A 14956-nucleotide genomic window follows, 5' to 3' on the forward strand; every position below is an offset into this window, starting at 1 on the left:
TCCAGACCGTCATGGACTGAGCAAAAGTACCCTCTTGATTTGCCTTAGAGGAAGTTGATGCCACACCTGCCTTGAAGTTTCGAAAGGCACGAAAATTAGACTTTTTTGGCCCTTGATTTGGACCTGTCCTGAGGAAGGGCATGACCTTTTCCTCCAGTGATATTAGCAATGATCTCCTTCAAACCAGGCCCTAATAGGGTCTGCCCCTTGAAGGGAAGTTAAGTAGCTTATTTATTAAAGTCACGACAGCTGACCATGATATAAGCCATAGCGCTCTGCGCGCCAGTATAGTAAAAACAGAATTCTTAGCCGTTAGTTTAGTCAAATGAACAAAGGCATCAGAAACAAAGGAATTGGCTAGCTTAAGTGCTCTAAGCTTGACAAGTATATTCCTCCAATGGAGTCGCTACCTGTAAAGCCTCATCCAGAGACTCCAACCAGAACGCCGCAGCAGCAGTGACAGGAGCAATGCATGCAAGGGCTGCAGGATAAAACCTTGTTGAATAAACATTTTCCTAAGGTAACCCTCTAATTTTTTATCCATTGGATCTAAAAAAGCACAACTGTCCTCGACAGGGATAGTGGTACGCTTAGCTAGAGTAGAAACTCTTCTCTCCACCTTAGGGACTGTCTGCCATAAGTCCCGTGTGGTGGCATCTGTTAGAAACATTTTTCTAAAAATAGGAGGGGAAGAGAACGGCACACCTGGTCTATCCCATTCCTTATTAATAATTTCTGTAAACCTCTTTAGGTATTGGAAAAACATCAGTACACACCGGCATTGCATAGTATTTATTCAGTCTACACAATTTCTCTGGCACTGTGATTGTAACACAGTCATTCAGAGCTGCTAAAACCTCCCTGAGCAACAAGTGGAGGATCTCAAGCATAAATTTTAAATGTAGAAATATCGGAATCAGGTTAAATCATCTTCCCTGAGTCAAAAATATCACCCACAGACTGAAGATCCCCTCAGCTTCTGCATATTGTGAGGCAGTATCAGACATGGTTCTTGACGCATCTGTATGCTCTGTATCTACCCCCAGAGCTATCTTGCTTTCCTTTAATTTCAGGTAGTCTGACTAATACCGCTGCCAGAGTATTATTCATAACTTTCGCCATGTCTTGTAAAATAAACGCTATGAGCGCCCTTGATGTACTTGGCGCCATTTGAGCGTGAGTCCCTGAAGCGGGAGTCGAAGAGTCTGTCACGTGGGGAGAGTTAGTCGGCATAACTTCCCCCTTGACAGAATCCTCTGGTGATAATGTTTTTAAAGACAAAAAATTATCTTTATTGCTTAACATGAAATCAGTACATCTGGTACACATTCTAAGATGGGGTTCCACCATGGCTTTTAAACATAATGAACAAGAAGCTTCCTCTATGTCAGATATGTTAGTACAGACTAGTAATGAGACTAGTAAGCTTGGAAAACACTTTAAATCAAGTTAACAAGCAAATATAAAAAACGTTACTGTGCCTTTAAGAGAAACAAATTTTGTCAAAATTTGAAAAACAGTGAAAAAAGGCAGTAAATCAAACAAAATTTTTACAGTATATGTAATAAGTTAACAGAGCATTGCACTCACTTGCAAATGGATGATTAACCCCTTAATGCAAAAAACGGATCAAAAAAACGACAGACATTTTTTAACAGACACAACAAAACTGCCACAGCTGTGCTGTGGATTACCTTCCCTATAAAGCCTTTTTAGCCCTTTAGAGATGTCCTGTAGTATTCATGGGACTGCTGAGGGAAGCTGGATGATTCATTTTGTAATTTTAACTGTGCAAAAAAGCGCTAAAATAGTCCCCTCCCACTCATATTACAACAGTGGAAAGCCTGAGGAAACTGTTTCTAAGCAAAATTTAAGCCAGCCATGTGGAAAAAACTAGGCCCCAATAAGTTTTATCACCAAACATATATAAAAAACGATTAAACATGCCAGCAAACGTTTTAAATTACACTTTTATAAGAGTATGTATCTCTATTTATAAGCCTGATACCAGTCGCTATCACTGCATTTAAGGCTTTACTTACATTACACCGGTATCAGCAGTATTTTCTAGCAAATTCCATCCCTAGAAAAATATTAACTGCACATACCTTATTGCAGGAAAACCTGCACGCCATTCCCTCTCTGAAGTTACCTCACTCCTCAGAATATGTGAGAACAGCAATGGATCTTAGTTACTTCTGCTAAGATCATAGTAAACGCAGGCAGATTCTTCTTCTAAATACTGCCTGAGATCAACGGTACCATTTAAAAATAACAAAACTTTTGATTGAAGAAATAAACTAAGTATAAAACACCACACTCCTCTTACGACCTCCATCTATGTTGAGAGTTGCAAGAGAATGACTGGATATGGCAGTTAGGGGAGGAGCTATATAGCAGCTCTGCTGTGGGTGAACTCTTGCAACTTCCTGTTGGGATGGAGAATATCCCATAAGTAATGGATGATCCGTGGACTGGATACACTTAACAAGAGAAAAGGAATGGAAAAACTAACAGGACCAGCCTGTCCGAGACACTATTCCTCAAGAGCTCAGAACTGGAATTAGATACACAAACAAGAGACGATCTGGAGTAGGATCTCCATCCCTCCATTCGTCTAGCGCTGTTCGCCATCTGATTCAGAAGACTGAGGATCTGCTGACAAGTCAGGACCGGAATCCTCCAATGCCGCCAACACATGCCTCAGCAGTACACGCAGGAGCTCCATTCTGAATCTAAAGACAAAACTCACTTCCGGCGGGGCATCTGAAGGCCCCGAGCCTGAAGGCTGCACCCCTGAAGTCTCAGAGAAAACCGCTTCCCCAGAGTTAAGATCCAAAATAATCGATATCTCACCTGATGCACCCAGGTTAAGAGGACACGGATGAACTTTTCGCTTGCAATCAGGAAGATTTAAGTGCGCCAACGCCAAAGATATGGCCATGCAAACCCATGCAGTAACCTCTGGTGGAAATAAACCTCCTTCCGGAGAAGGGGTAACGGTATTTGGGACAACTGCCTGTGTAGGAACAGAATATTTTAGGGAACGCACCTCACGGGACACTGAATTCTCAGAGGCGGACGGCTCAGCGGTCTCTAACCTCTCCCCATTGGAAGAAGAGAGCACTCTATTACGGCATATGGAACATTACTGATTGGGCTGGATTACCCAGGCCTCCCCACAATCTACGCAGGTAATAGAATCTGAATCGGAGAAATCCTCCATAACTTGACTGATTAAAATATGGACAAAAAATAACTGGCACCTTACACCCCCTATGGCTGGGGCAGTCACCACCTCCTATGACCCAGACAAGTAGAGAAAAAGATCCTCTCCACCGACACTTGGTCAGGAATATGGAAATGGAGAAAGTAAACGCCCGGTCACGAGGTGCAACATGCAGGCCAAAGGAAAAGTGCGCTAATCCACAAGAACTGCGCAGCTCGAAAAACCCTTTACGTTCCGTAATAGCCATGAGCCCCAACATCTCTACACATAAGCAGACAGAATCACATAACAAACATGATAAAAGTTCCCCACATTCCTTTATTACTACGCAAAAAAGATATTAAATGTTTTAAAAAACAATGTACTAAATTCATATGGGCGGGGAAAAGGCCAAGAATTGCTTTAGATAAATTACAACATAATAAAATCGTTGCAGGCCTAGATTTTCCAGACATAGAAGCTTACAACCTAGTTACTACAGTTAAATATGCAATAGATTGGATAACAGCTCTAGAACATTTAACATTCGACTATATAGAAAACAATTTGATTGCACCATTTAACTTAGTAACACTCTTACACTGGCCTATAAATAAAATCCCTAAGAGAATATCAAGTATGTTAATATTTAATAATACAATAAAGGCATGGCAACAGGTTTGTTCTCGAGTGAAGGTAAACCCTTTTTGTACGGATTTACTTAGTATTAGCGGTAATCCAGAATTTTGCCCAGGGTTTACACAAGCAGTATTTCACCGCTGGAAAATGAAAGGCTTAATATACGTTAGACAATTGCTGTCTGAAGATCTGACAGTAAATACATTTGCAAATATAGCCAGAACTTTTGATCTTACAAAAAGTGATTTTTTCGCTTTCTACAGATAGCCACTTTATTAATAATCTACAAACTAAATATAACCCTAATTGGTCACTGGCTATTTTAGACAGCGCCATTATATAAAAGCGGCAAAACTTCAATCTCAATAGTTTATAATATGGTTAACTCCTTCAAAAATGAAGAGTATTTGATGGCGATAAAAGATAAGTGGCAAAAAGAGTTTCCTAGTTTAAGGATAGAGGAAATAGAACAATCCTTCAAAATAAGTATTACATTTTGGGTGCCCACTAATTGGAGAGAATCACACTTGAAATTGATCAGGAAAGTTTATATAATTAATGCCAGCTTAACTAGATGGTACGGTTCCAATTTAGTATGTCCCAAGTGCGGTGCAGAGAAGGCAGATATTACGCATTATTTCTGGTTGTGTCCAAAGATTTGCCAGTTATGGAGTCAAATTAATTACTGGTTAAAGAGGAAGCTCCTTATAGAGTTTGATATTCAAATTTTTCATGTCTTTTTTCTAGTAAAATATTCAGAAAAGCACAAAGGAAACTAATTAACACAATCATTTTTCTGACTAGGAATTTAATCCTGAAGGATTGGAAAGGCGCAAAAGCCCCCAAATTGGTGGCGTGCAAAAATGGTTTAGTCAAACAGTACATGCTTGCCGTAAGAGACTTATCCAATTTTCAATTAGAAATTTTTTTTAATAAATGGAAAAATGTAATCTTCTCATTACCTATGAATGTGCAAATACAATTGACAGCTCCTTTCAGGAACACAGAATATGTTTTGATTATTATTATAGCAGGTTTATTTCCTCAAAGTTGGGGCAGGATTGAATCCATAATGGATCCCCCCTCTGTTATATTGTTTGATGTATATTATCGGGTGTGGTTGAAGATACCATTGTGTTATAATGTTGTCTAGAATTCTTCTGTAGGTCTCTGTCTATTTTTTGTTGATAGAATGTGTTAAAATCTCAAGCTTTAGAAAGAAAGACACAGATATGAAAACTAAAGATATTACAGGTTATTTGACCTGGAAAAGTGAGCATGCCATGCTATGTTATAATGGTTAGATTTATGTTCTAATTATGATATAAATATGTGTCGTAATGTAAGGAATGTCATTTTCAAAACTTGAATATTGAAAAATGAATTGCAATTTTGTATTTTTAAAAGATATGAATAATAAAGCTTGTTATAAAAAAAAAGTCCCCCACTGTTCAATAACCCCCTCAGGAGATATTAACCCTTGATTCCATAAAGATAAAGGAGTCCCACTGAGACCCTGTATTCTATTATTACATATATTCCCACAATATAAATGTAAACAAGCAATCCGCATATTAACATCTCTCCTAAAAAAATCCAGAAATGTATGCCAAACGCAACTCAAAATAAACTATGCAAGAAAAAAATGGTGCAGATTTATGAAGACAGAACATGGAGCCACATAATATAAGTGCACATAAATAAAAAAGAATAAATAAATAATAACAAACTCGACTGAACTGCCAACAACAAGTACTGCTGGAACAAAGGTCCACAAAATAAACAAACAATCTAGTAATCCTCCCACAACATGCTACGTCACCTGTTCCATCAAAGATACACCTAATGAGTGTACCCAATAATGATGGGAACCTCAAGAGAGTGTTGCCATAAACAGCTGAAAACAGGAAACCCAAATAGAGGTCAGTGGATGAAAGGACCATCACAACAGCCCACAACTTGCTGTACTAAGAGAAACCAATAGATCCATTTTTAAGATGTACAAAATAACCTCTTTAGCTTCAGCTATTACTACTTATTAACCGTTAAGTAAATGCTAGGTTGAATTTAAAGAAAAGATTAGTCTGAGAATAACATGTAGATGTATTTTTTTTAATTTGTTTAGAAAGTGACAACGGCCACATTTCAAGTGGAGCACTATTTAACGCTCCCACACAAGAATTAACTGCCCTAGAAGTAAGCTTTCTGCGCTCGTCGGGTTGGGTTCATGTTATGAGTTGAAACTATTTTCACTCTCGTGCTAACCCAACGGGCGCAAAGTGCCAAACTTAGAATATCGTGTGCACGTTCACGTATTCCCCCATAGAAGTCAATAGAGCAAAAAAGTGGGGGGGAAACCAACAATCTACTTACACGCAGACCGATCGTGTATTCTCAGATGCGCTTACCTGAGATGAAAATAAATATTTCACATTCAAATGTGCTTCACATAAAAGAATGTTTTGTTTATGAAGAAATATATATATATACAGGTAGCCCTCATTTTACGCCGGGGTTAGGATCCAGAAGGAATGGTTGTAAATCGAAACCGTTGTAAATTGAAACCCAGTTTATAATGGGAAGTGAGGGAGTTAGGTTCCAGGCCCCTCTCAAAATTGGCATAAGTTGCACCTAATACATTAGCATTTAAAGTCTTAATTTCAAAGCTTTAAAAATAAACAGCATTATAAACCTAATAGAATAATCACACAACACAGAATATATAATTAAACTAAGTTAAATGAACAAAAACATTTGCTAAACAGCATTATAAACCTAATAAAATAATCACACAACACAGACTTTACTTGCATTTTTCTATGCATTCCAATCTGGACTGATTTATAGACAGGAAGATCTTGTTCCTTTGCAAGCTGCTCAATAGCTCAGGTCTGGTTAACTGATTTATTTCAGCTTGCTTGGCTTGCATATCTTTGCTGCAACACAAGCGGACAGCTCCACCTACTGGTGATTTTAATCAATGCACTGCTTCTCAATGATTTATATATATAAAAAAACAAGCGGTAAGTCTGCTAACCCAATTTAGTAAAATGTTGATAAACCCCTGATGTATAAGTAGTTATATCAGGGGGTGCACGGGAGCATTAACAAATAATCTAATCAAAAAGAAAAATAGGAAGGGGAAAAAAGGGAAAGGGGAAGGGGAAAGGGAATTAGGGTGCAGAATGCTCTATGCCAACACAAATCATTAACGCTAAATAAGGTAATAAGCCCTCCAGGTGTGTGTCAAACCAGTATTGCTAGGAAATAAAAAGCCCCTCCTAATCTATAAGCATAAAAACCACTAGTCATAGGTGTATGCAAAAAAAACACATAAATTTAATATATCAAGAATATATAAGAACAAGTAAATATACAATAAAAATAGCAAGAACAGCCTATCTACCAATGGCCATTGGGAATAATTGAGATAATGTGCACAAAATATCCTTTGTTTGCTGAATCATACAATATATGATAATCTATTCATGCACCGGGGTAGCTGCCCCAGTAGTTTGGCTTTAACACACAAATGCAATAACAATTCTTATACTTACAGATTCAATTAGATCTAATGTTTCTGCAAATTCTGGTATTACGTCTAAGGATGACAATGTGGCACTCCTTTCCATAGTCAAAATCTTGTTTGGTGAGCTCTGCTGAAGAGGTGTGCTCCTTGTCTCATCCATACTATAGAACCCACTTACTTCCTCTTCAAAGCTATTTAGAGTATTGCACGTGCTATCCTCAATAAGATAGCTCCCTGACCAGTTTGAAAAACTTCCAGTCTGAAAAGCAAGCATAAGGATGATTTTTTAGGCATTGATAATTTAAACTATTCTACTTACTATTTTAATAAAATGTCTGTTTAACTGCAAGCATCCACTATGATGATAATCATAAAATAATTTTTTTTTCATTCATGCCTAAAGGCTGTGACACACTGCAAGCGATGCGGCGCAAGGCAAATGCAGCTGCTTCGCTCCGCGTCACATCGCTTCTGAAGTTCAAATATTATCATGCCTAATTCTGTCCTTTATGGAAAAAAATAAAAAACAACAAGCTTCATAATTTGGGAATTAAAGGGATAAAACCCAATTATTTTCTTCACGTTTCAGAAAGAGTATGCAATTTTTAACAACTTTCTAATTTACTTCTATTATTGTTCTTTGTTCCCTCTGTATGTTTTGTTGAAAAACAAGGATGTATGCTTAGGAGCCACCCCATTTCTGGAGCACTATTTGGCAGCAGTTTTGCAAGAGCGCAAGAGAGCAGCACTATTTCCTGCTATGTAGTGCTTCAGATGCCTACCTATGTATCTCTTCAACACATAATATCATGGGAATGAAGCAAATTTGATAATAGAAGTAAATTGTTTTTTTTTTTTAAATGGTCTGATCACAAACGACACTTTGGGTTTCACATCCTTTTAAGAATAGGTAATCTACAAGACAGATGGCTGAATTTAACAAATTAATTGCCATTCAGAATAGTACAATGCAGTCTAAGATCATAATGCAAATAAGTCACAGAAAAAGAGCAGGAGCTTCAAGTGCCGGGTGTCTGAGGATCATTAGATATAATCACATTGACTGAAGTCTACTGACTCACATGCTTAGTTAGGGAGATACTCTGGAATATCAGTTGCCGTAATGACTAAAGTTCTAGTATGTAAAACCCTTGTAAATAGAACACATGTGAGAAGGTAATGTGTAGAAGACATCTCCAAGCAGACACAACAAAGATTTCATTTACATTAGGAAAAACAGAATTTATGTTTACCTGATAAATTACTTTCTCCAACGGTGTGTCCGGTCCACGGCGTCATCCTTACTTGTGGGATATTCTCTTCCCCAACAGGAAATGGCAAAGAGCCCAGCAAAGCTGGTCACATGATCTCTCCTAGGCTCCGCCTACCCCAGTCATTCGACCGACGTTAAGGAGGAATATTTGCATAGGAGAAACCATATGGTACCGTGGTGACTGTAGTTAAAGAAAATAAATTATCAGACCTGATTAAAAAAACCAGGGCGGGCCGTGGACCGGACACACCGTTGGAGAAAGTAATTTATCAGGTAAACATAAATTCTGTTTTCTCCAACATAGGTGTGTCCGGTCCACGGCGTCATCCTTACTTGTGGGAACCAATACCAAAGCTTTAGGACACGGATGAAGGGAGGGAGCAAATCAGGTCACCTAAATGGAAGGCACCACGGCTTGCAAAACCTTTCTCCCAAAAATAGCCTCAGAAGAAGCAAAAGTATCAAACTTGTAAAATTTGGTAAAAGTGTGCAGTGAAGACCAAGTCGCTGCCCTACATATCTGATCAACAGAAGCCTCGTTCTTGAAAGCCCATGTGGAAGCCACAGCCCTAGTGGAATGAGCCGTGATTCTTTCGGGAGGCTGCCGTCCGGCAGTCTCGTAAGCCAATCTGATGATGCTTTTAATCCAAAAAGAGAGAGAGGTAGAAGTTGCTTTTTGACCTCTCCTTTTACCGGAATAAACAACAAACAAGGAAGATGTTTGTCTAAAATCCTTTGTAGCATCTAAATAGAATTTGAGAGAGCGAACAACATCCAAATTGTGCAACAAACGTTCCTTCTTTGAAACTGGTTTCGGACACAGAGAAGGTACGATAATCTCCTGGTTAATGTTTTTGTTAGAAACAACTTTTGGAAGAAAACCAGGTTTAGTACGTAAAACCACCTTATCTGCATGGAACACCAGATAAGGAGGAGAACACTGCAGAGCAGATAATTCTGAAACTCTTCTAGCAGAAGAAATTGCAACTAAAAACAAAACTTTCCAAGATAATAACTTAATATCAACGGAATGTAAGGGTTCAAACGGAACCCCCTGAAGAACTGAAAGAACTAAGTTGAGACTCCAAGGAGGAGTCAAAGGTTTGTAAACAGGCTTAATTCTAACCAGAGCCTGAACAAAGGCTTGAACATCTGGCACAGCTGCCAGCTTTTTGTGAAGTAACACAGACAAGGCAGAAATCTGTCCCTTCAGGGAACTAGCAGATAATCCTTTTTCCAATCCTTCTTGAAGGAAGGATAGAATCTTAGGAATCTTAACCTTGTCCCAAGGGAATCCTTTAGATTCACACCAACAGATATATTTTTTCCAAATTTTGTGGTAAATCTTTCTAGTTACAGGCTTTCTGGCCTGAACAAGAGTATCGATAACAGAATCTGAGAACCCTCGCTTCGATAAGATCAAGCGTTCAATCTCCAAGCAGTCAGCTGGAGTGAAACCAGATTCGGATGTTCGAACGGACCCTGAACAAGAAGGTCTCGTCTCAAAGGTAGCTTCCAAGGTGGAGCCGATGACATATTCACCAGATCTGCATACCAAGTCCTGCGTGGCCACGCAGGAGCTATCAAGATCACCGACGCCCTCTCCTGATTGATCCTGGCTACCAGCCTGGGGATGAGAGGAAACGGCGGGAACACATAAGCTAGTTTGAAGGTCCAAGGTGCTACTAGTGCATCCACTAGAGCCGCCTTGGGATCCCTGGATCTGGACCCGTAGCAAGGAACTTTGAAGTTCTGACGAGAGGCCATCAGATCCATGTCTGGAATGCCCCACAGCTGAGTGACTTGGGCAAAGATTTCCGGATGGAGTTCCCACTCCCCCGGATGCAATGTCTGACGACTCAGAAAATCCGCTTCCCAATTTTCCACTCCTGGGATGTGGATAGCAGACAGATGGCAGGAGTGAGACTCCGCCCATAGAAAGATTTTGGTCACTTCTTCCATCGCTAGGGAACTCCTTGTTCCCCCCTGATGGTTGATGTACGCAACAGTTGTCATGTTGTCTGATTGAAACCGTATGAACTTGGCCCTCGCTAGCTGAGGCCAAGCCTTGAGAGCATTGAATATCGCTCTCAGTTCCAGAATATTTATCGGTAGAAGAGATTCTTCCCGAGACCAAAGACCCTGAGCTTTCAGGGATCCCCAGACCGCGCCCCAGCCCACCAGACTGGCGTCGGTCGTGACGATGACCCACTCCGGTCTGCGGAATGTCATCCCTTGTGACAGGTTGTCCAGGGACAGCCACCAACGGAGTGAGTCTCTGGTCCTCTGATTTACTTGTATCTTCGGAGACAAGTCTGTATAGTCCCCATTCCACTGACTGAGCATGCACAGTTGTAATGGTCTTAGATGAATGCGCGCAAAAGGAACTATGTCCATTGCCGCTACCATCAAACCGATCACTTCCATGCACTGCGCTATGGAAGGAAGAGGAACGGAATGAAGTATCCGACAAGAGTCTAGAAGTTTTGTTTTTCTGGCCTCTGTCAGAAAAATCCTCATTTCTAAGGAGTCTATTATTGTTCCCAAGAAGGGAACCCTTGTTGACGGAGATAGAGAACTCTTTTCCACGTTCACTTTCCATCCGTGAGATATGAGAAAGGCCAGGACAATGTCCGTGTGAGCCTTTGCTTGAGGAAGGGACGACGCTTGAATCAGAATGTCGTCCAAGTAAGGTACTACAGCAATGCCCCTTGGTCTTAGCACAGCTAGAAGGGACCCTAGTACCTTTGTGAAAATCCTTGGAGCAGTGGCTAATCCGAAAGGAAGCGCCACGAACTGGTAATGCTTGTCCAGGAATGCGAACCTTAGGAACCGATGATGTTCCTTGTGGATAGGAATATGTAGATACGCATCCTTTAAATCCACTGTGGTCATGAATTGACCTTCCTGGATGGAAGGAAGAATAGTTCGAATGGTTTCCATCTTGAACGATGGAACCTTGAGAAACTTGTTTAAGATCTTGAGATCTAAGATTGGTCTGAACGTTCCCTCTTTTTTGGGAACTATGAACAGATTGGAGTAGAACCCCATCCCTTGTTCTCATAATGGAACAGGATGAATCACTCCCATTTTTAACAGGTCTTCTACACAATGTAAGAATGCCTGTCTTTTTATGTGGTCTGAAGACAACTGAGACCTGTGGAACCTCCCCCTTGGGGGAAGCCCCTTGAATTCCAGAAGATAACCTTGGGAGACTATTTCTAGCGCCCAGGGATCCAGAACATCTCTTGCCCAAGCCTGAGCGAAGAGAGAGAGTCCGCCCCCCACCAGATCCGGTCCCGGATCGGGGGCCAACATTTCATGCTGTCTTGGTAGCAGTGGCAGGTTTCTTGGCCTGCTTTCCCTTGTTCCAGCCTTGCATTGGTCTCCAAGCTGGCTTGGCTTGAGAAGTATTACCCTCTTGCTTAGAGGACGTAGCACTTTGGGCTGGTCCATTTCTACGAAAGGGACGAAAATTAGGTTTATTTTTTGCCTTGAAAGGCCGATCCTGAGGAAGGGCGTGGCCCTTACCCCCAGTGATATCAGAGATAATCTCTTTCAAGTCAGGGCCAAACAGCGTTTTCCCCTTGAAAGGAATGTTAAGTAGCTTGTTCTTGGAAGACGCATCAGCTGACCAAGATTTCAACCAAAGCGCTCTGCGCGCCACAATAGCAAACCCAGAATTCTTAGCCGCTAACCTAGCCAATTGCAAAGTGGCGTCTAGGGTGAAAGAATTAGCCAATTTGAGAGCATTGATTCTGTCCATAATCTCCTCATAAGGAGGAGAATCACTATCGACCGCCTTTATCAGCTCATCGAACCAGAAACATGCGGCTGTAGCTACAGGGACAATGCATGAAATTGGTTGTAGAAGGTAACCCTGCTGAACAAACATCTTTTTAAGTAAACCTTCTAATTTTTTATCCATAGGATCTTTGAAAGCACAACTATCCTCTATGGGTATAGTGGTGCGTTTGTTTAAAGTGGAAACCGCTCCCTCGACCTTGGGGACTGTCTGCCATAAGTCCTTTCTGGGGTCGACCATAGGAAACAATTTTTTAAATATGGGGGGAGGGACGAAAGGAATACCGGGCCTTTCCCATTCTTTATTAACAATGTCCGCCACCCGCTTGGGGATAGGAAAAGCTTCTGGGAGCCCCGGGACCTCTAGGAACTTGTCCATTTTACATAGTTTCTCTGGGATGACCAACTTGTCACAATCATCCAGAGTGGATAATACCTCCTTAAGCAGAATGCGGAGATGTTCCAACTTAAATTTAAACGTAATCACATCAGGTTCAGCTTGTTGAGAAATGTTCCCTGAATCAGTAATTTCTCCCTCAGACAAAACCTCCCTGGCCCCATCAGACTGGGTTAGGGGCCCTTCAGAACCATTATTATCAGCGTCGTCATGCTCTTCAGTATCTAAAACAGAGCAGTCGCGCTTACGCTGATAAGTGTTCATTTTGGCTAAAATGTTTTTGACAGAATTATCCATTACAGCCGTTAATTGTTGCATAGTAAGGAGTATTGGCGCGCTAGATGTACTAGGGGCCTCCTGAGTGGGCAAGACTCGTGTAGACGAAGGAGGGAATGATGCAGTACCATGCTTACTCCCCTCACTTGAGGAATCATCTTGGGCATCATTGTCATTGTCACATAAATCACATTTATTTAAATGAATGGGAATTCTGGCTTCCCCACATTCAGAACACAGTCTATCTGGTAGTTCAGACATGTTAAACAGGCATAAACTTGATAACAAAGTACAAAAAACGTTTTAAAATAAAACCGTTACTGTCACTTTAAATTTAAACTGAACACACTTTATTACTGCAATTGCGAAAAAACATGAAGGAATTGTTCAAAATTCACCAAATTTTCACCACAGTGTCTTAAAGCCTTAAAAGTATTGCACACCAAATTTGGAAGCTTTAACCCTTAAAATAACGGAACCGGAGCCGTTTTTAACTTTAACCCCTTTACAGTCCCTGGTATCTGCTTTGCTGAGACCCAACCAAGCCCAAAGGGGAATACGATACCAAATGACGCCTTCAGAAAGTCTTTTCTAAGTATCAGAGCTCCTCTCACATGCGACTGCATGTCATGCCTCTCAAAAACAAGTGCGCAACACCGGCGCGAAAATGAGGCTCTGCCTATGATTTGGGAAAGCCCCTAAAGAATAAGGTGTCTAAAACAGTGCCTGCCGAAATTATTATATCAAAATACCCAGAATAAATGATTCCTCAAGGCTAAATATGTGTTAATAATGAATCGATTTAGCCCAGAAAAAGTCTACAGTCTTAATAAGCCCTTGTGAAGCCCTTATTTACGATCTTAATAAACATGGCTTACCGGATCCCATAGGGAAAATGACAGCTTCCAGCATTACATCGTCTTGTTAGAATGTGTCATACCTCAAGCAGCAAGAGACTGCTCACTGTTCCCCCAACTGAAGTTAATTGCTCTCAACAGTCCTGTGTGGAACAGCCATGGATTTTAGTGACGGTTGCTAAAATCATTTTCCTCATACAAACAGAAATCTTCATCTCTTTTCTGTTTCTGAGTAAATAGTACATACCAGCACTATTTCAAAATAACAAACTCTTGATTGAATAATAAAAACTACAGTTAAACACTAAAAAACTCTAAGCCATCTCCGTGGAGATGTTGCCTGTACAACGGCAAAGAGAATGACTGGGGTAGGCGGAGCCTAGGAGGGATCATGTGACCAGCTTTGCTGGGCTCTTTGCCATTTCCTGTTGGGGAAGAGAATATCCCACAAGTAAGGATGACGCCGTGGACCGGACACACCTATGTTGGAGAAAGGCAAATAAAAATTTGTAGTGCAACTCTAGAACAGCCAAAAACAGAACAAAAAGAAGTGCCAAAGAGACAAATTGGAAATGCACCTTCTAAAAGAACATTAAGGGCTAGATTACGAGTAAAGTGCAAATTAACGCTCCCGCTTGAGCATTAATAGCGCTAGAAGTAAGATTTTTGAGCTCGCCAGGTTGCACTCGTATTATGAGTTAAAAAACAGAATTTATGCTTACCTGCTAAATTACTTTCTCTTGCGGTGTATCCAGTCCACGGCTTCATCCTTTACTTGTGGGATATTCTCATTCCCTACAGGAAGTGGCAAAGAGAGCACACAGCAGAGCTGTCCATATAGCTCCCACCCTAGCTCCGCCCCCCAGTCATTCGACCGAAGGTTAGGAGAAAAAGGAGAAACCATAGGGTGCAGTGGTGACTGTAGTTTAAACAAAAAATAAAATTATTTACCTGACTTAATTGCCAGGGCGGG

The 14956-nt window shown here is 40.7% G+C and overlaps 1 protein-coding gene across 1 annotated transcript in view; it reads right to left on the reverse strand.

The window, feature by feature from the left end:
- Positions 1-14956, reverse strand: part of MYBL1 (MYB proto-oncogene like 1) — a 397408-nt gene that overhangs the window by 110351 nt on the left and 272101 nt on the right. Inside the window, exon 9 of the mRNA XM_053715092.1 lies at positions 7405-7635. Within this exon, the coding sequence (XP_053571067.1) occupies positions 7405-7635 (231 nt within the window). The remainder of the gene's footprint in view (positions 1-7404; positions 7636-14956) is intronic.

Source organism: Bombina bombina, chromosome 5 (genome assembly GCF_027579735.1).
Source record: "Bombina bombina isolate aBomBom1 chromosome 5, aBomBom1.pri, whole genome shotgun sequence".
Taxonomy (NCBI): domain Eukaryota; kingdom Metazoa; phylum Chordata; class Amphibia; order Anura; family Bombinatoridae; genus Bombina; species Bombina bombina.